This window comes from Salvelinus alpinus, chromosome 16, assembly GCF_045679555.1.
Source record: "Salvelinus alpinus chromosome 16, SLU_Salpinus.1, whole genome shotgun sequence".
NCBI classification, from domain to species: domain Eukaryota; kingdom Metazoa; phylum Chordata; class Actinopteri; order Salmoniformes; family Salmonidae; genus Salvelinus; species Salvelinus alpinus.
In genome coordinates, this window is record NC_092101.1 from 46,179,064 (window position 1) to 46,202,072 (window position 23,009).

General features: G+C 42.8%; 1 protein-coding gene across 3 annotated transcripts in view; it reads left to right on the forward strand.

Annotated features, from left to right (window-relative positions):
• The first annotated feature begins 385 nt into the window (after positions 1–385).
• The window catches only part of gtpbp3 (GTP binding protein 3, mitochondrial), a 33,651-nt gene continuing 11,027 nt past the window's right edge, over positions 386–23,009 (forward strand). Inside the window, exons 1-5 of one of the 3 annotated variants that reach the window (XM_071346397.1) lie at positions 386–775; positions 10,294–10,556; positions 10,707–10,793; positions 14,596–14,798; positions 17,040–17,112. In XM_071346397.1, the coding sequence (XP_071202498.1) occupies positions 717–775; positions 10,294–10,556; positions 10,707–10,793; positions 14,596–14,798; positions 17,040–17,112 (685 nt within the window). In that variant the 5' untranslated portion in view covers positions 386–716. The remainder of the gene's footprint in view (positions 776–10,293; positions 10,557–10,706; positions 10,794–14,595; positions 14,799–17,039; positions 17,113–23,009) is intronic. The other 2 variants (XM_071346398.1, XM_071346399.1) reach the window with 2 other exon arrangements.

A 23,009-nucleotide genomic window follows, 5' to 3' on the forward strand; every position in this document is an offset into this window, starting at 1 on the left:
TGTCCAAAATAAGCCCAATGCGTTTCTAAAGACTTATTTTGGACCTACAGTAAGCTTGTCGCCTGCCTTCCCTTGTTTAGGATAACGACTCCCATTGTACGGGCGGAGACATGAGCATCTCGTCATTATATTTAAGATCTCTGCTACAACGTTGAACAAAACGATATTAAGTAACAAGGTCAGCGAATGATGTCATATATATGCAAAATCAACAGAATGCAAAATTGCGCAAATGATGTCGCTGCAGTAGCAGCACGGACCCATTTTGATAGCACAAAAGAGGAGGGCATATTCTTGATTGACGGTAGTTGGACCAGTTACATCCATGCATCATTAACGAGATTGAGGACTCCAGACCAATACAAACCATCCGTAGTATTAACATGTTTTCGTCTTTTTGGAAACGGAAAGAAATCAGCATGGAGACAGGCGATGGGAGTTTGTGAGCTGAATGTCGCCGATAGATAGTAAATACAACTCTGCGTTGTCTAACTGCCATATTCAAGTATTTCAGTCACCACCAGAACGTTTGACAGAATGCCTCGAGTCAATCTCACGTGAGATTTGCCTTTTGACTAAACGATGGTAACATTTCACATGGACAACTGTAGTTGTTATAGCTTCTGCCGAGAATAGGGTCTACACATAACCTAGCTATCTACATACAATGGGCAGAGCAGCTATGCAACATTTGTTGTGATTTGCTTTGAATCATAATGTCGCCATGCACTTGGGGATTGTGGAGAAGCGCTATTCACACCCTCAAGACATTCAGGTTAGTCAAAACTCTCGGGGCTAGTTGCTTTTATTTCAATTAAATGTATCCTGATCATAACCATACTTCTACCGTTTTATAACCAATATATCCCTTAACAGATCGATAACCCACATTTTGTTACCCAGCCATATAACAGTCCCATGATCTGACTTGTCTTCCCTGCCTTAAAATGAGCAATAATAATACATATAGTTGGAAGCGGCGATGACCCGGGGTCCAAGCCCTTTTAAGTCCCGTTTTCGCTTGCTCAAATATTACGCCTTATTTTACAAGTCATAAAATGTGTTTCTGGTACAACACCCCTCACTGTCCAGGGATGTCTGTCAAAGATGCAGGGGTAAGGTTTGACCCTCGGCTGCCTTGTGTTGATATGTATTACTAAGGCACTAGTCCTCTGAGCCGTGCTCACCTCATGGTTGAACACTATGAAAGTATTCAGACCCCTTTACTTTTTCTACATTTTGTTACGTTACAGCCTTATTCTAAAATGGATTAATTAAAACATTTCCCTCAGGAATCTACACACAATACCCCATAATGACAAAGTGAGAAAAAAATGTGTTGAAATTTTAGCAAATGTATTAAAAACAGAAATACCTTATTTACATAAGTATTCAGACCCTTTGCTATGAGACTTGAAATTGAGCTCAGGTGCATCCTGTTTCCATTGGTCATCCTTGAGCTATTTCTACAACTTGGGAGTCCACCTGTGGTAAATTCAATTGATTGGACATGATTTGGAAAGGCACACACCTGTCTATATAAGGCCCCACAGTTGACAGTGCATGTCAGAGCAAAAACCAACCCATGAGGTTGAAGGAATTGTCCGTAGAGCGCCGAGACAGGATTGTGTCGAGGTATAGATCTGGGGAAGGGTACCAAAGAATGTCTGCAGCGTTGAAGGTCCCTAAGAACTCAGTGGCCTCCATCATTCTTAAATGGAAGAAGTTTGGAACCACCAAGGCCCTTCCTAGAGCTGGCCGCCCGGCCAAACTGAGCAATTAGGGGAGAAGGGCCATGGTCAGGGAGGTGACCAAGAACCCAATGGTCACTCTGACAAAACTCTAGACTTCCTCTGTGGAGATGGGTGAACCATCAGGACCTCAGACTGGGGTGAAGGTTCACCTTCCAACAGGACAATGACCCTAAGCACACAGCAAAGACATCGCAGGAGTGGCTTCGGGACAAGTCTCTGAATGTCCTTGAGTGGCCCAGCCAGAGCCCGGACTTGAACCCGATTGACCATCTCTGAACAGACCTGAAAATAGCTGTGCAGCAACGCTCCCCATCCAACCTGACAGAGCTTGAGGGGATCTGCAGAGAAGAATAGTAGAAACTCCCCAAATACAGGTGTGCCAAGCTTGTAGAGTCATACCCAAGAAGACTCAAGGCTGTAATCACTGCCAAAGGTGCTTCAACAAAGTACTGAGGAAAGCGTCTGAATAATTATGTAAATGTGATATTTATTTAGAGAGGGGGGGGGGGAAATTTAATCCATTTCATAATAAGGCTGTAACGTAACAAAATGTGGAAAAAGTCAAGGGGTCTGAATACTTTCAGAATGCCCTGTATGTGGATGAATTGCAGGTTCCAGTGTTTCACAAATCATATAACATTCCATTCAGCAGGTCGCTTTCATCCGAAGCCACCTAGTCATGCTTGCATACATTCTTTACACTTGGGTGGTCGTGAGAATCGAACCCACTATTTTGCCAGCGCCATGCTCTACCAACTGAGCTACAGAGAACCACCATGTGGGTAGTGGACAACTGCACACTTCAGGGAAAAAGTGCAGAGTATTGACATGCCTGCAAGGGCCCCAACCCTCCAATAGCACAAATACACTGAGTGGACAAAACATTAAGAACACCTTCCTAGTATTGAGTTGCACCCATCCTTTTGCCCTCAGAACAACCTCAATTTATCGGGGAATGGACTCTACAAGGTGTTGAAAGCGTTCCACAGGGATGCTGGGCCATGTTGACTCCCATGCTTCTCACAGTTGTGTCAAGTTGGCTGGATGTCCGTTGGGTGGTGGACCATTCTTGATACACACGGTAAACCGTTGAGTGTGAAAAACCCAACAGCATTGCAGTTCTTGACACAAACCGGTGCGCCTGGCACCTACTACCATATCCCGTTCAAAGGCACTTCATTATTTTGTCTTGCCCATTCACCCTCTGAATGGCACACATACACAATCCATTTCTCAATTGTCTCAAGACTTAAACGTCCTTCTTTAACCTGTCTCCTCCCCTTCATCTACTCTGAGGTGGATTTAACAAGTGACATCAATAAGGGATCATAGCTTTCACCTGGATTCACCTGGTCAGTCTATGTCATGGAAAGAGGTGTTCTTAATGTTTTCTGCACTCAATGTAGATGTATATTCGGCCCAACATTAGAATTCTATAATGTACTGAACTGTACTGTACTGTACTGTACTGCAATGTGCTGTAATGTACTGAACTGTACTGTAATGTACTGAACTGTAATGTACTGTAATGTACTGTACTGCAATGTGCTGTAATGTACTGAACTGTAATGTAATGTACTGAACTGTAATGTACTGTACTGTACTGTACTGCAATGTGCTGTAATGTACTGAACTGTAATGTACTGTAATGTACTGTACTGCAATGTGCTGTAATGTACTGTAATGTACTGAACTGTAATGTACTGTAATGTACTGTACTGCAATGTGCTGTAATGTACTGAACTGTAATGTACTGTAATGTACTGTACTGCAATGTGCTGTAATGTACTGCACTGTAATGTACAGTAATGTAATGTACTGAACTGTGCTGTAATGTACTGAACTGTAATGTACTGTAATGTAATGTACTGAACTGTGCTGTAATGTACTGTAATGTACTGAACTGTAATGTAATGTACTGAACTGAACTGAACTGAACTGTGCTGTAATGTACTGTAATGTACTGAACTGTAATGTACTGTGCTGAATTGTACTGTGCTGTAATGTACTGAACCGGTCACAACCTGTAGACTTGTTTACGTGCTGCTGGGCGGTTTGTTGCTAACCTTACTTTGCTACCTGCCAACTTTACGTTTTTTACTTTTTAATTACTGTTTTATATATATTTTTTCTTCCCTCGCTCGACTTTTCATTCAACTTTTTCACCCCGGACGCTTTATCTGGACGTGGTTCGTCAGGACCTCCACCAGCCGAAGCTAAGTAGAAACATTAACATGATGCCTTCTAATTGCAGTCGCTGTACTCATAATATACAGGAGAACGATCGCCTTACGGCGAGGATAGCTGTGCTGCAAGCCCAGCTTCAGACGCAATCGTTAGGCAAGGGTAATGTAAGTGTAGGAAAGGATGAAACAGCGTCTGTGCCACCAGTAAGTACAGATAGTAACGTTAGTATAAATCCCCCCGCACTGTCCCCGCAGCCGGACAACTTTCTCATGGCTTCTGGAAGGAAATGCTGTAGGAATGCTCAACCGGTGTCGCTCATTCAGCCGACAGAAACTTTCAACTGGTTCTCCCCATTAAGCAACGGATCGGAGTCAGAGGCCGAGCCTTCTCTGGTCTCTCCTCCTTCCGTTACGGGGTCTGAGACACCGAAGCCTCCCACCATTAGCTCTGACAAATTGAACACCCTAGTCATTGGCGACTCCATTACCCGCAGTATTAGACTTAGAATGAATCATCCAGCAATCATACACTGTTTACCAGGGGGCAGGACTACCGACGTTAAGGATAATCTGAAGATGGTGCTGGCTAAGGCTTAAACTGGTGAGTGTAGAGAGTATAGGGATATTGTTATCCACATCGGCACCAACGATGTTAGGATGAAACAGTCAGAGGTCACCAAGCGCAACATAGCTTCAGCGTGTAAATCAGCTAGAAAGATGTGTCGGCATCTAGTAATTGTCTCTGGCCCCCTCCCAGTTAGGGGGAGTGATGAGCTCTACAGCAGAGTCTCACAACTCAATCGCTGGTTGAAAACTGTTTTCTGCCCCTGCCAAAAGATAGAATTTGTAGATAATTGTCCCTCTTTCTGGGACTCACCCACAAACAGGACCAAGCCTGAGGAGTGACGGACTCCATCCTGGCTGGAGGGGTGCTCTCATCTTATCTACGAACATAAACAGGGCTCTAACTCCCCTAGGTCCACAATGAGATAGGGTGCAGGCCAGCTTAGTGGAGTCTGCCACTAGCACAGTGTAGTCAGCTCAGCTATCCCCATTGAGACCGTGTCTGTGCCTCGATCTAGGTTGGGCAAAACTAAACATGGCGGTGTTCGCCTTAGCAATCTCACTGGAGTAAAGACCTCCTCCATTCCTGTCACTATTGAAAGAGATTGTGATGTCTCACATCTCAAAATAGGGCTACTTAGTGTTAGATCCCTCACTTCCAAGGCAGTTATAGTCAATGAACTGATCATATCCTTGATGTGATTGGCCTGACTGAAACATTTCATCGTTTGAGCTTTTAGTCATGAAATCAATGCAGCCTACTCAATCACTTTTTATAGCTACTGTTTACAGGCATCCTGGGCCGTATACAGCATTCCTCACTGAATTCCCTGAATTCCTATCGGACCTTGTAGTCATAGCAGATAATATTTAAATTTTTGGTAACTTTAAAATTCACATGGAAAAGTCCACAGACCCACTTCAAAAGGCTTTCGGAGCCATCATTGACTCAGTGGGTTTTGTCCAACATGTCTCCGGACCTACTCACTACCACAGTCATACTCGGGACCTAGTTTTGTCCCGCAGAATAAATGTTGTGGATCTTAATGTTTTTCCTCATAATCCTGGACTATCGGACCACCATTTTATTACGTTTGCAATCTCAACAAATAATCTGCTCAGACCCCAACCAAGGATCATCAAAAGCCGTGCTATAAATTCTCGGACAACACAAAGATTCCTAGATGCCCTTCCAGACTCCCTCCACCTACCGAAGGACGTCAGAGTACAAAAATCAGTTAACTACCTAACTGAGGAACTCAATTTAGCCTTGCGTAAATCCCTAGATGCAGTCGCACCCCTAAAAACTAAAAACAAACTACTCTTCCGACTAGCTTGGAAAGACAGTACCGTGCAGTATCAAAGAGCCCTCACTGCTGCTCGATCATCCTATTTTTCAAAATAAGAACAATCCTAAATTTATTTTTGATACTGTCGCAAAGCTAACTAAAAAGCAGCATTCCCCAAGAGAGGATGGCTTTCACTTCAGCAGTGATAAATTCATGAACTTCTTTGACGAAAAGAATGCACATTATTATTTATTATTATTATTTATTATTATTATTTACACGGTGTCCTGTGTGAATTTAAGTATGCTCTCTCTAATTCTCTCTTCTTCTTCTCTCTCTCTCTTTCTTTCTTTCTTTCCTTCTCTCGGAGGACCTGAGCCCTAGGACCATGCCTCAGGACTACCTGGCCTGATGACTCCTTGCTGTCCCCAGTCCACCTGGTCGTGTTGCTGTTCCAGTTTCAACTGTTCTGCCTGCGGCTATGGAACCCTGACCTGTTCACCGGACGTGCTACCTGACCTGCTGTTTTCAACTCTCTAGAGACCGCAGGAGCGGTAGAGAAACTCTGAATGATCGGCTATGAAAAGCCAACTGACGTTTACTCCTGAGGTGCTGACCTGTTGCACCCTCTACAACCACTGTGATTATTATTATTTGACCCTGCTGGTCATCTATGAACATTTGAACATCTTGGCCATGTTCTGTTATAATCTCCACCCGGCACAGCCAGAAGAGGACTGGCCACCCCTCATAGCATGGTTCCTCTCTAGGTTTCATCCTAGGTTCCAGCCTTTCTAGGGAGTTTTTCCTAGCCACCGTGCATCTACACCTGCATTGCTTGCTGTTTGGGATTTTAGGCTGGGATTCTGTACAGCACTTTGTGACATCAGCTGATGTAAGAAGTGCTTTATAAATACATTTGATTGAACTGTACTGTAATGTACTGAACTGTACTGTACTGTAATGTACTGAACTGTAATGTGTTGTAATGTACTGTACTTTAATGTACTGAACTGTAATGTAATGTACTGAACTGAACTGTACTGTAATGTAATGTACTGAACTGTAATGTACTGAACTGTAATGTACTGTACTGAACTGTAATGTACTGAACTGTACTGTACTGTGTTGTACTGTAATGTACAGAACTGTACTGTGTTGTAATGTACTGTACTGTAATGTACTGAACTGTACTGTGTTGTAATGTAATGTACTGGACATAATTGTAGTGTACTATACTGTACTTTACTGAATCTACTGTATTGTACTGTACTTTACTGTAATGTACTATACTAGACTACTGTACTGAACTATACTGTACTATACTAGACTACTGTACTGAACTATACTGTGTTGTAATGTACTGAACATAATTGTAGTGTACTATACTGTACTGAATCTACTGTATTGTACTGTACTTTACTGTAATGTACTATACTAGGCTGTACTGTACAGAACTATACTGTGCTATACTAGACTGTACTGTACAGAACTATACTGTACTATACTAGACTGCTGTACTGAACTATACTGTGCTATACTAGACTACTGTACTGAACTATACTGTACTATACTAGACTGTACTGTACTGAACTATACTAGACTACTGTACTGAATTATATTGTACTATACTAGACTACTGTACTGAACTATACTGTACTATACTAGACTGTATTGTACGGAACTATACTGTACTATACTATTTTTACTCGTTTAACCTGGTCTTGGTCAGGGCATGGTCTCGATCCACTGGTCCTTGCACTGGGTCTTAAAAGCTCTTGGTCTGGATTTAAAGGGTTCTGGTCCTGACTTCATCTCTGGTAGTCTCACCAATCGTATACTTTTGAATCCATGTGGGTAGTGGACCAGTGCAGACTTCAGGAAACATTGTAGAGTATTGAGATGCATGGCCAGCAGGGCCTTCCCTCATGGCCTTCCCTCGTGGCCTTAGTCTTCCCTCATGGCCTTCCCTCGTGGCCTTCCCTCATGGCCTTTCCTCAGGGCCTTCCCTCATGGCCTTCCCTCATGGCCTTCGTCTTCCCTCATGGCCTTTCCTCAGGGCCTTCCCTCATGGCCTTCCCTCATGGCCTTTCCTCAGGGCCTTCCCTCAGGGCCTTCATCATGGCCTTCCCTCAGGGCCTTCCCTCAGGGCCTTCCCTCATGGCCTTCCCTCAGGGCCTTCCCTCATGGCCTTCCCTCAGGGCCTTCCCTCATGGCCCCTCAGGGCCTTCCCTCATGGCCTTCCCCCATGGCCCCTCATGGCCTTCCCTCATGGCCTTCCCTCAGGGCCTTCCCTCATGGCCTTCCCTCAGGGCCTTCCCTCATGGCCTTCCCTCAGGGCCTTCCCTCATGGCCCCTCAGGGCCTTCCCTCATGGCCTTAGTCTTCCCTCATGGCCTTCCCTCAGGGCCTTCCCTCATGGCCTTAGTCTTCCCTCAGAGCCTTCCCTCCAAGACTGACTTGAATTGTCAGGCCCGACCTCACTCAACTTCATTGGCTCACAGCGGCCATGATGTTTACGATATCAACTGCTTTTGAAGATCTTAGTCTTGAGATGCTGTACACCAAGTTTCTGAGAAATCGGTGTAGTGGTGTCCGAGTCCACGATCGTCAGCCTGATAAACTCTATGCGAAGGAGATGTGTTGCGCTGCATGAGGCAAATGGTGGTCACACCAGATACTGACTGGTTTTCTGATCCACGCCCCTACCTTTTTTAAAAAGGTATCTGTGACCAACTGATGCATATCTGTATTCCCAGTCATGTGAAATCCATAGATTATGGCCTAATGACTGATTTCCCTACATGAACTGGAACTCATGAAAATCTTAGAAATTGTTCCATGTAGCGTTTTATATTTTTGTTCAGTGTATATATACACTGCTCAAAAAAATAAAGGGAACACTTAAACAACACAATGTAACTCCAAGTCAATCACACTTCTGTGAAATCAAACTGTCCACTTAGGAAGCAACACTGATTGACAATAAATTGCACATGCTGTTGTGCAAATGGAATAGACAAAAGGTGGAAATTATAGGCAATTAGCAAGACACCCCCAAAAAAGGAGTGATTCTGCAGGTGGTGACCACAGACCACTTCTCAGTTCCTATGCTTCCTGGCTGATGTTTTGGTCACTTTTGAATGCTGGCGGTGCTCTCACTCTAGTGGTAGCATGAGACGGAGTCTACAACCCACACAAGTGGCTCATGTAGTGCAGTTCATCCAGGATGGCACATCAATGCGAGCTGTGGTAAAAAGGTTTGCTGTGTCTGTCAGCGTAGTGTCCAGAGCATGGAGGCGCTACCAGGAGACAGGCCAGTACATCAGGAGACGTGGAGGAGGCCGTAGGAGGGCAACAACCCAGCAGCAGGACCGCTACCTCCGCCTTTGTGCAAGGAGGTGCACTGCCAGAGCCCTGCAAAATGACCTCCAGCAGACCACAAATGTGCATGTGTCTGCTCAAACGGTCAGAAACAGACTCCATGAGGGTGGTATGAGGGCCCGACGTCCACAGGTGGGGGTTGTGCTTACAGCCCAGCACCGTGCAGGACGTTTGGCTTTTGCCAGAGAACACCAAGATTGGCAAATTCGCCACTGGCGCCCTGTGCTCTTCACAGATGAAAGCAGGTTCACACTGAGCACATGAGCACATGTGACAGACGTGACAGAGTCTGGAGACGCCGTGGAGAATGTTCTGCTGCCTGCAACATCCTCCAGCATGACCGGTTTGGCGGTGGGTCAGTCATGGTGTGGGGTGGCATTTCTTTGTGGGGCCGCACAGCCCTCCATGTGCTCGCCAGAGGTAGCCTGACTGCCATTAGGTACCGAGATGAGATCCTCAGACCCCTTGTGAGACCATATGCTGACACATGCACATTTGTGGCCTGCTGGAGGTCATTTTGCAGGGCTCTGGCAGTGCACCTCCTTGCACAAAGGCGGAGGTAGCGGTCCTGCTGCTGGGTTGTTGCCCTCCTACGGCCTCCTCCACGTCTCCTGATGTACTGGCCTGTCTCCTGGTAGCGCCTCCATGCTCTGGACACTACGCTGACAGACACAGCAAACCTTTTTACCACAGCTCGCATAGATGTGCCATCCTGGATGAACTGCACTACCTGAGCCACTTGTGTGGGTTGTAGACTCCGTCTCATGCTACCACTAGAGTGAGAGCACCGCCAGCATTCAAAAGTGACCAAAACATCAGCCAGGAAGCATAGGAACTGAGAAGTGGTCTGTGGTCACCACCTGCAGAATCACTCCTTTTTTGGGGGTGTCTTGCTAATTGCCTATAATTTCCACCTTTTGTCTATTCCATTTGCACAACAGCGTGTGAAATTTATTGTCAATCAGTGTTGCTTCCTAAGTGGACAGTTTGATTTCATAGAAGTGTGATTGACTTGGAGTTACATTGTTTTGTTTAAGTGTTCCCTTTATTTTTTTGAGCAGTGTATATCGCACTTTTCAAGCACCCAGTCGCTTGACAATTCTATAAATGTCTTCAGCAGAGCATCTCCATCAGCGAGGGGCCTGTGTATCCCGACCAGAGCGGTATGCGATGCTGAGACCATCTTTGCCCTGTCGTCGGGCCACGGCAGGTGTGGGGTGGCGGTGGTCCGTGTCAGTGGTCCTGCCTCCTCCATGGTCCTGAGAAACATGGCAGGTCTGACCCAGGCTCTACCCCCTCCTCGTACCGCCCTGCTACGGAGGATCACTGACCCCCAGTCCAAAGAGTTGCTGGACCGAGGACTGGTCCTCTGGTTCAAAGGTCAGATCAGTCCTAGAGGACATCTCACAGTTATTATTGGATAAACCCACAATGCATTTTGATTAAAAAAAATATATAAGCATCTCATAGTAGCTGTTCTTGTTTGTCTTATCCAATGTTGTTGTGAATGTTGTTGTGCTTTCTTGTCAGGTCCCCACAGCTTCACAGGGGAAGACAGTGCAGAGTTTCATATTCACGGAGGTCCTGCAGTCATCACAGCTGTCTTACAAGCCCTAGGTAAACACACAGTCGTATGATAAGAGATATGGAACTAGGTTAGAGCACAGTCATTTGTAGAGATATATGAGTGGTCTGATTGAGTGTGATGTCCAGAGTGTATCTGCTGATGCTCCAGATACTCAACTAGTCAAAAGAAGGCCCGTTTTATTGCTTCTTTAAGCAGCAAAACAGTTTTCAGCTGTGCTAACATAATTGCAAAAGGTTTTTCTAATGATCAATTAGCTTTTTAAAATGATAAACTTGGATTAGCTAACACAACGTGCCATTGGAACACAGGAGTGATGGTTGCTGATAATGGGCCTCTGTACGCCTATGTAGATATTCCATTAAAAATCAGCCATTTCCAGCTACAATAGTAATTTACAACATGAACAATGTCTACACTGTATTTCTGATCAATTTGATGTTATTTTAATGGACCAAAAAATAATAATTCTTTCAAAAGCAAGGACATTTCTAAGTGACCCCAAACTTTTCAACGATAGTGTGTGTATATATATATATATATATATATATATATATATATATATATATATATATATATATATATGTAGTACTAGGCTAGAGGCTAGAGGAGATAAGTGTTCTTGTAGCTGTTTCATCTGGTTGTCTGCGTTGCTTTCCTTCCTGCAAACACTTTCCTTGAACTCGAGAGCAATGCAGAACTGTTGTCAGCCTCCTTGCAATGTTCCTGTTTGGCTGCTAGGGGGCAGTGTTATATAAATGAATGTAAACTGTGCAGTGTCTCAGATTTGCATCTTCTCAGAACAGCCAGTCAACAACACAATACATAAAGCTGACGATTATATAATCCTGTTGTCTCCTGTAGCTATCAGCATTGTTCTTCTTTATTAACGCTGTAGTAGTACAACAGTCAGCTGTCTCTGGACACGTCAGCTGTCTCTAGAGCGTGTAAGGATCAGGCCACCATATTGACAACCAATAAATTAAGTTCTGTAAAGGTTCGAACAAAAACACCTTACCTCGTTGCCAGTGTTGTTTTTGCCACTCACAGTGACCCCAGAATGACCCTTCAACTCTGAACCTCCATGAGCCCAGAGCCGGTTAGGGGGTTTGTCTCTTTCTGGCAGTGTGTGTATTTCTCAGGACGACAAGGAGACAAGCAGCCAGCGGACACATAACATTAAATACGCCTACAAATATACACTGAGCACGGTCACATGCACACAATAATGTGTTAAATGTGGATAATCAGATTAATATAATAGTTTGATTAAAACTTGTACATACTTTGCAAGAAGAATGATTTCCCTAATAATCCTGATGGTACTCTGATAAATACAGAAATCAGGCTACCTGATGATACTCTGATAAATGCATAAATCAGGCTACCTGATGGTACTCTGATAAATACAGAAATCAGGCTACCTGATGATACTCTGATAAATGCATAAATCAGGCTACCTGATGGTACTCTGATAAATACAGAAATCAGGCTACCCGGTGGTACTCTGATAAATGCAGAAATCAGGCTACCTTTTGGTACTCTGATAAATGCAGAAATCAGGCTACCTGATGGTACTCTGATAAATACAGAAATCAGGCTACCCGATGATACTCTGATAAATGCAGAAATCAGGCTACCTGATGGTACTCTGATAAATGCAGAAATCAGGCTACCCGATGATACTCTGATAAATACAGAAATCAGGCTACCCGGTGGTACTCTGATAAATGCAGAAATCAGGCTACCCGATGGTACTCTGATAAATGCAGAAATCAGGCTACCCGATGGTACTCTGATAAATGCAGAAATCAGGCTACCCGATGATACTCTGATAAATACAGAAATCAGGCTACCCGGTGGTACTCTGATAAATACAGAAATCAGGCTACCCGGTGGTACTCTGATAAATACAGAAATCAGGCTACCCGGTGGTACTCTGATAAATACAGAAATCAGGCTACCCGGTGGTACTCTGATAAATACAGAAAACCGTCAATCAAAATAAACGTTCTAACACAGTGACCATGTTATTTTTGGGAAGCAGATCTGAGTTCAGATAAATAAAGTTTGTACGTGAAAACTACTTCTAAGACGCATAAAAGTAGGTGTTCCAAACTAACTTCACTCGCTCTGAAGAGGGAGGTTCGCTCGGCTGGTGCTGGCTCATGTGGAGATCAAATACACCGCTGGAACGCTGGTTAAACCATGTACGTTTCATTTGAAAGATGGCTCAGAAAACCAGGTGTTTTAATCAGCGTATGCTTACTTTGATTATGACCTTATGCCAATTAAGATAAGCAGAGTAAGGTGTTTACATGACTAATGCCATACTCGGCCTACTGCCATAATCAGTTTAATATTGATTTATTACTGTCTATGTAAAATTACCCACTGAGTGTACAAAAAGTTGAGGACTTGTGAGGCGTCTGTTTCTCAAACTAGACACTCTAATGCACTTGTCCTCTTGCTCAGTTGTGCACCGGGGCCTCCCACTCCTCTTTCTATTCTGTTAGAGCCAGTTTGCGCTGTTCTGTAAAGGGAGTAGTACACGGCGTTGTACGAGATCTTCAGTTTCTTGGCAATTTATTGCATGGAATAGGCTTAATTTCTCAGAACAAGAATAGACTGACGAATTTCAGAAGAAAGTTCTTTGTTTCTGGCCATTTTGAGCCTGTAATTGAACCCACAAATGCTGCTCCAGATACTCAACTAGTCTCAAGAAGGCCGGTTTTATTGCTTCTTTAATCAGAACAACAGTTTTCAGCTGTGCTAACATAATTGTAAAAGGGTTTTCTAATGATCAATTAGCTTTTTAAAATGATAAACTTGGATTAGCTAACACAACGTGCCATTGGAACACAGGAGTGATGGTTGCTGACAATGGGCCTCTGTACGCCAATGTTGATATTCCATAAAAAGTCTGCCGTTTCCAGCTACAATAGTAATTTACAACTAACAATGTCTACACTGTATTTCTGATCAATTTGATGTTATTTTAATGTACAAAAAAATTAGCTTTTCTTTCAAAAACAAGGACATTTCTAAGTGACCCCAAACTTTTGAACGGTAGTGTACATTGCCTTAGTGAACCTTAGTAACCTTGGCTTGTGAACGATAGGGAACCTTATTAGTGACCCCAGTGTTGTCTTTGCCTTGCTGTGTGTGTGTAACTAATTAACCATGGCTTTGACCCTGTTTGAGTAATTCTCTGTCTTGTTGTGTGTGTGTAACTAATTAACCATGGCTTTGACCCTGTTTGAGTAATTCTCTGTCTTGCTGTGTGTGTGTAACTAATTAACCCTGGCTTTGACCCTGTTTGAGTAATTCTCTGTCTTGTTGTGTGTGTGTAACTAATTAACCCTGGCTTTGACCCTGTTTCAGTAATTCTCTGTCTTGCTGTGTGTGTGTAACTAATTAACCCTGGCTTTGACCCTGTTTGAGTAATTCTCTGTCTTGCTGTGTGTGTGTTACTAATTAACCCTGGCTTTGACCCTGTTTGAGTAATTCTCTGTCTTGCTGTGTGTGTGTAACTAATTAACCCTGGCTTTGACCCTGTTTCAGTAATTCTCTGTCTTGCTGTGTGTGTGTAACTAATTAACCCTGGCTTTGACCCTGTTTCAGTAATTCTCTGTCTTGCTGTGTGTGTGTAACTAATTAACCCTGGCTTTGACCCTGTTTGAGTAATTCTCTGTCTTGCTGTGTTTGTGTAACTAATTAACCCTGGCTTTGACCCTGTTTGAGTAATTCTCTGTCTTGCTGTGTGTGTGTTACTAATTAACCCTGACTTTGACCCTGTTTTCTCTGTCTTGCTGTGCTGTGTGTGTTATGCAGGAAGCCTGGAGGGTGTGAGGCCTGCGGAGGCAGGTGAGTTCACACGGAGGGCCTTCCACGCGGGGAAACTGGGCTTGACGGAGGTGGAGGGCCTGGGGGATCTGATCCACGCTGAGACTGAGGCCCAGAGGAGGCAGGCCCTCAGGCAGATGGACGGGGAGCTGGGCCGCCTCTACCAGGACTGGAGTTACAGGCTCAAACGGGTAGGTTCCCCAGAGAAGGAGAAAATACATGGATGGTTACCTAGCCTGGATCGGCTTCACCCAACGTGTTGTTCTCTGAGCTAGCCAGGATCGGCTTCACCCAACGTGTTGTTCTCTGAGCTAGCCAGGCAGTTGTTGAGTGGTGTTGTATAGAAAACACACAGATCTCACAGTTAGGATTCAGACCTTTGTGGATACTGTAGAAGTCTAGGGTGAGCTGTTTTGAGTTGCCGTGGTTGCCATTTGGCTGCGAGTCGTCCACAGGCCATTGTTAGAGTGGTCTGATTAAGTGTGATGTCCAGAGAGTGTCTTGTCTATACTGTAGTTGTCTGACAGCAGGGATGAGAGATCAGGGATCAGGAACCAGCTGATCCTAGATCTGTGCCAATGGGCAGCTTCTACCCAGAGTGTATCGTGTGATCTCTACCTTGACACCAGACCTGGGTATCAACACTTCACCACCTCTCCTGAGAGGAGTGCTACAGAAAAGAGCCTAATCTTGGTCTTCCTGAGGAAAACCGTCAGCAGTCTAACAAAATCCAATCTCTATTTTTGACAGTCAAAATAGTATGTTTGGAATCTACTTACTGTAGTTTCACCCTTTCCTTAGTTCGGCATGCAGACAATGCTGCTATTGTTTCTCTGGTACAATGTGTGGATGGAGGGTACCTGCAGTTGGCTGATGTTTCCTCTCCTAGTGGGCCTATTGAACTGTCAATCATTCTCCTAGTGGGCCTATTGAACTGTCAATCATTCTCCTAGTGGGCCTATTGAACTGTCAATCATTCTCCTAGTGGGCCTATTGAACTGTCAATCATTCTCCTAGTGGGCCTATTGAACTGTCAATCATTCTCCTAGTGGGCCTATTGAACTGTCAATCATTCTCCTAGTGGGCCTATTGAACTGTCAATCATTCTCCTAGTGGGCCTATTGAACTGTCAATCATTCTCCTAGTGGGCCTATTGAACTGTCAATCATTCTCCTAGTGGGCCTATTGAACTGTCAATCATTCTCCTAGTGGGCCTATTGAACTGTCAATCATTCCATGTGTCAATCAACATTCAGATCTTTGCATTTCAGTAGCGATGAAGTCTTCACCTGTTCACTTCTGTCATGGCACAGGAAGGGAGACAAGGAGAGGATGCTTTGTTTAGTCTACTGAGATGATTTAGTCGACTGAGATGATTTAGTCGACAGAGGATTTAGTCGACTGAGAGGATTTAGTCAACTGAGATGATTTAGTCTACTGAGATGATTTAGTCTACTGAGATGATTTAGTCGACTGAGATGATTTAGTCGACTGAGATGATTTAGTCCACTGAGAGGATTTAGTCTACTGAGATGATTTAGTCGACTGAGATGATTTAGTCGACTGAGATGATTTAGTCGACAGATGATTTAGTCGACTGAGATGATTTAGTCGACAGATGATTTAGTCGACTGAGATGATTTAGTCGACAGATGATTTAGTCGACAGATGATTTAGTCGACTGAGATGATTTAGTCGACAGATGATTTAGTCTACTGAGATGATTTAGTCGACTGAGATGATTTAGTCGACAGATGATTTAGTCGACAGATGATTTAGTCCACTGAGATGATTTAGTCCACTGAGAAGATTTAGTCTACTGAGAGGATTTAGTCGACTGAGATGATTTAGTCTACTGAGATGATTTAGTCGACTGAGATGATTTAGTCGACTGAGATGATTTAGTCGACTGAGATGATTTAGTCCACTGAGAGGATTTAGTCTACTGAGATGATTTAGTCGACTGAGATGATTTAGTCGACTGAGATGATTTAGTCGACTGAGATGATTTAGTCGACAGATGATTTAGTCGACTGAGATGATTTAGTCGACAGATGATTTAGTCGACAGATGATTTAGTCGACTGAGATGATTTAGTCGACAGATGATTTAGTCTACTGAGATGATTTAGTCGACTGAGATGATTTAGTCGACAGATGATTTAGTCGACAGATGATTTAGTCCACTGAGATGATTTAGTCCACTGAGAAGATTTAGTCTACTGAGAGGATTTAGTCGACTGAGATGATTTAGTCTACTGAGATGATTTAGTCTACTGAGATGATTTAGTCTATCCCTCTGACCTAGAAGACAATCACGACCGAGAAACTTAAATCATTGCCAAAGGAATGAATATAGAGAGGATCGTGACGAGGACCGCATATATTGCTGTCTCTCTCGCTCAACGTCTGTCTGTTTGTTTGTCGTTTCAGTGTTTGGCTCACGTGGAAGCCTTCATAGACTTCAGTGAAGATGAGCTCATCGAGGACGGGGTGTTAAATCAAGGTGGGTACGCCCCCTTCTCTGGAACAAAATAACAATTACGGAAGTGAGTTTTCCAGGGGGAGTTGGCATGGCTTTCCTGTTTGTATCTGCGGAGAGGGAGAGCTAGCGTCATTGAGAGGAGATATGCATCAAAGTGCAGAAAAGACGGTCTCCTTGGAGGAAGTGGGGAGAAGGGGCCACAGGGACACTGCAGGCATTCATCTTGTCTTCAAAGACCTGGCCTCTCAGGCTGTCCAACACAGGAATACACTGTCAGCAGCTACAAACCTGCTCTCTCTACCACCTCTCTCTCTCTGTCTCTCTCTCTCTCTCTACCACCTTTCTGTCTGTCTCTCTACCACCCTTCTCTCTCTCTCTCCTTCTCTCTCCTCTCTCTCTCTCTCTCTCTCTCTCTCTCTCTCTCTCTCTCTCTCTCTCTCTCTCTCTCTCTCTCTCTCTCTCTCTCTCCACCTCTCTCTGTCTCTCTACCACCTCTCTCTCTGTCTTTGTCTCTCTCTGTCTCTGTCTCTCTACCACCTCTCTCTCTCTGTATCTCTCTCTACCACCCTTCTCTCTCTCTCTCTCTCTCTCTCTCTCTCTCTCTCTCTCTCTCTCTCTCTCTCTCTCTCTCTCTCTCTCTCTCTCTCTCTCTCTCTCTCTCTCTCTCTCTCTCTCTCTCTCTCTCTCTCTCTCTCTCTCTCTCTCTCTCTCTCTCTCTCTCTCTCTCTCTCTCTCTCTCTCTCTCTCTCTCTCTCTCTCTCTACCACCTCTCTCTGTCTCTCTACCACCTCTTCTCTCTCTCTCTGTCTCTGTCTCTATCTGTCTCTCTCTCTCTACCACCTCTATTTGTGTCTCTGTCTCTCTTTCTCTCTGTCTACCACCTCTCTCTGTCTCTCTCTTTCTCTCTCTCTCTACCACCTCTGTCTCTGTCTCTGTCTCTCTCTGTCTCTCTCTCTACCACCTCTCTCTGTCTCTCTCTGTCTCTCTCTCTCTGTCTCTCTCTGTCTCTCTCTGTCTCTCTCTCTGTCAAATTCAAATTCAAGCTGCTTTATTGGCATGAAAAACATTGTCAATATTGCCAAAGTAACAATGTATGCAATATACATTGTAATGAAATGATAAAGAATAACAAATAATAACATAAAATGGTAGTAAATAATAATACAAAATTAAATAAAAAAATAACAATAAAATGGTAACAGTCAATAGTAGAAATGTAATAAATATAAAAAGCTAAACATGGAAAATGAAACTATAACTAACTAATAACTGTCATCTTCACTATTACATCATTACTACAACTACCACCATCATTACTACAACTACCATCAGCATTACTACAACTACTACCATCATTACTACAACTACCATCATCATTACTACAACTACCATCATCATTACTACAACTACCATCATCATTACTACTACAACTACCATCATCATTACTACAACTACCACCATCATTACTACAACTACCACCATCATTACTACAACTACCACCATCATTACTACAACTACCATCATCATTACTACAACTACCATCATCATTACTACAACTACCATCATCATTACTACTACAACTACCATCATCATTACTACAACTACCATCATCATTACTACTACAACTACCATCATCATTACTACAACTACCATCATCATTACTACTACAACTACCATCATCATTACTACTACAACTACCATCATCATTACTACTACAACTACCATCATCATTACTACAACTACCATCATCATTACTACTACAACTACCATCAGCATTACTACTACTACCATCATCATTACTACAACTACCATCATCATTACTACAACTACCTCCATCATTACTACAACTACCATCATCATTACTACTACAACTACCATCATCATTACTACAACTACCATCATCATTACTACAACTACCACCATCATCATTACTACAACTACCATCATCATTACTACAACTACCATCATCATTACTACTACAACTACCATCATCATTACTACTACAACTACCATCATCATTACTACAACTACCATCATCATTACTACAACTACCATCAGCATTACTACTACTACCATCATCATTACTACAACTACCATCATCATTACTACTACTACCACCATCATCATTACTACAACTACCATCAGCATTACTACTACAACTACCATCATCATTACTACAACTACCATCATCATTACTACTACTACCACCATCATCATTACTACAACTACCATCATCATTACTACAACTACCATCATCATTACTACAACTACCATCATCATTACTACAACTACCATCATCATTACTACAACTACCACCACCATTACTACAACTACCATCATCATTACTACAACTACCATCATCATTACTACAACTACCATCATCATTACTACTACAACTACCATCATCATTACTACAACTACCATCATCATTACTACTACAACTACCATCATCATTACTACAACTACCATCATCATTACTACTACAACTACCATCATCATTACTACTACAACTACCATCATCATTACTACAACTACCACCATCATTACTACAACTACCATCATCATTACTACAACTACCATCATCATTACTACAACTACCACCACCATTACTACTACTAACACCATCATTACTACAACTACCATCATCATTACTACAACTACCATCATCATTACTACAACTACCACCATCATTACTACAACTACCACCATCATTACTACAACTACCATCATCATTACTACAACTACCACCATCATTACTACAACTACCATCATCATTACTACAACTACCATCATCAGTACTACAACTACCATCATCATTACTACAACTACAACCATCATTACTACATCCATCATTACTACAACTACAACCATCATTACTACAACTACCACCATCATTACTACAACTACCATCATCATTACTACAACTACCATCATCATTACTACTACAACTACCATCATCATTACTACAACTACCATCATCATTACTACAACTACCATCATCATCATCATTACTACAACTACCACCATCATTACTACAACTACCACCATCATTACTACAACTACCATCATCAGTACTACAACTACCATCATCATTACTACAACTACCATCATCATTACTACAACTACCATCATTACCATCACCCTACTACCCATACCATTACTATTTGGAATGATAATCACAACAACAATAATAATAGTAATAGTAATAACAATAATAATAAGTAAGTTACTGTTTACTATGCAGATGTTATTATTCAGTGTCCCTCAGGCTATGGCAGGCAAATACATATTTGGCTGCAAGAGGAGCCATTGCTCCTTCGCCTATGAGTATTTTTAGTTTTTCCTCTGGGTTTAATAAGTAAAAATTTTGAATAAATGTAGTAATTTCTGTGAATAATGAATCTCTTGGTGAGGAATATTTCTCACAGTAAAGGAGAAAGTGTGAAATCTCTGTTTCTGCCTCCCCTGTTCGGCAGTGACCACATACGTGCTCCTCTTTGGGTAGCCATGTCTTTTTATGTCTGCCGGTTTCTATTGCCAATCGGTGGTCACTCAGCCTGTACTTGGTAACAATCTGTCTCTGCTTCGTATCTATGACAGAGTAGCCAATTCATGTTCTCTGTTTAGGGCAAGCAAGCAATTTAGTCGGCTTTGGGATTTTGTTTCGTTTTTCCAATGTTGTAAATGAGTCCTTTTGATTGGTTCATGATTTTGTTTATTGGAATTCTTTCTTTTGAAGCAGTGCTGGTGTCAGCTTGGTTGGTTAGGTCCAACACCAGCTGACTGAGAGGGCTCGTTTCTGGGCTCAGCTCTTGGGTTTGAAGTGCTTTAAATTGCAGACTTGAATTTGGACTTGAATTTAGATGTAGCCAAAATGTTGATGATCTAATCTGTATTTACATTACCACTGGAAAGAGGCCCAATTCTGCCCTTCCTGCATTATTTGTGGTATTTCTCTGGACTTGTTGAATTTTCCGACAGAATTCTGCATGTAGGGCTTCAATTGGATGTTTGTCCCACATTTTAAAGTCCAGTTTATTGAGTGGCCCCCAAACCTCACTTCCGTAAAGAGCTATTGGTAGGATTACACTGTCAAATATTTTGGTCCAAATTCTAATTGGGATGCTGATTTGGAATCATTTCATAATTATTGCATACAATGCTCTGCGGGCTTTTTCTTTGAGTGCATTCACTGCCATATTAAAGTTTCCCGATGCAGATGTGGTCAGACTAAGGTATGAGTCATTTGTAGTGTGTTCAATTATGGTGTTGTTCAGGGAGAATTTATATTTGTGTTCCTGACATCTGTTTTTGGGGGGGAAATCATGATTTTCGTTTTTGGGAAATTTACTGCCAGGACCCAATTATGGCAATATTGCTCTAGAATGTTAAGGTTCTGTTGAAGACCTTCTTTGGTTGGTGATAGAAGTACCAAATCATCAGCATATAGCAGGTATTTCACCTCTGTGTCAAATAGGGTGAGTCCAGGCGCTGGAGAAGGGTCCAACATGTCTGCTAATTCATTGATATAAATGTTGAAACGGTTTGGACTCAAACTGCAGCCTTGTCTCACACCTCAACGTTGTGAAAATAATTATGTTCTTTGGTTTTTGATTTTTATTGCACACTTGTTTTCTGTGTACATACAGATGAAGTCGGAAGTTTACATACACCTTAGCCAAAGTTTTTATTTCAAGTTTTTATTTCTTTCATCACATTCCCAGTGGGTCAGAAGTTTACATACACTCTAGTATTTGGTAGCGTTGCCTTTAAATTGTTTAACTTGGGTCAAACGTTTCGGTTAGCCTTCCACAAGCTTCCCACAATAAGTTGGGTGAATTTTGGCCCATGCCTCCTGACAGAGCTGGTGTAACTGAGTCAGGTTTGTAGGCCTCCTTGCTCGCACACGCTTTTTCAGTTCTGCCAACAAATTTTCTATAGATGAGGCCAGGGCTTTGTGATGGCCTCTCCAATACCTTGACTTTGTAGTCCTTAAGCCATTTTGCCACAACTTTGGAAGTATGCTTGGGGTCATTGTCCATTTGGAAGACCCATTTGCGACCAAGCTTTAATTTCTTGACTGATGTCTTGAGATGTTGCTTCAATATATCCACGTAATTTTCCTGCCTCATGATGTCATCTATTTTGTGAAGTGCACCAGTCCCTCCTGCAGCATTTCACCTTTATTTGACCAGATAGGCCAGTTGAGAACAAGTTCTCATTTACAACTGCGACCTGGACAAGATAAAGCAAAGCAGTGCGACAAAAACAACAACACAGAGTTACACATAAACAAACATACAGTCAATAACACAAAAGAAAATAAAAATAGAAAGAATCTATGTACATTGTGTGCAAATGTAGAAGAGTAGGGAGGTAGGCAATAAATAGGCCATAGAGGTGTAAATAATTACAACTTAGAAACATGAAACATGATGCTGCCACCCCCGTGCTTCACGGTTGGGATGGTGTTCTTCGGCTTGCAAACCTCCCCCTTTTTCCTCCAAACGTAATGATGGTCATTATGGCCAAACAGTTCTATTTTTGTTTCATCAGACCAGAGGACATTTCTCCAAAAAGTACGATCTTTGTCCCCATGTGCAGTTGCAAACCGTAGTCTGGCTTTTTTGTGGTGGTTTTGGAGCAGTAGCTTCTTCCTTGTTGAGCGGCCTTTCAGGTTATGTCGATTTAGGACTCGTTTTACTGTGGATATAGATACTTTTGTACCTGTTTCCTCCAGCATCTTCACAAGGTCCTTTGCTGTTGTTCTGGGATTGATTTGCACTTTTTGCACCACAGTACGTTCATCTCTAGGAGACAGAATGCGTCTCCTTCCTGAGCGGTATGACGGCTGCGTGGTCCCATGGTGTTTATACTTGCGTACTATTGTTCATACAGATGAACGTGGTACCTTCAGG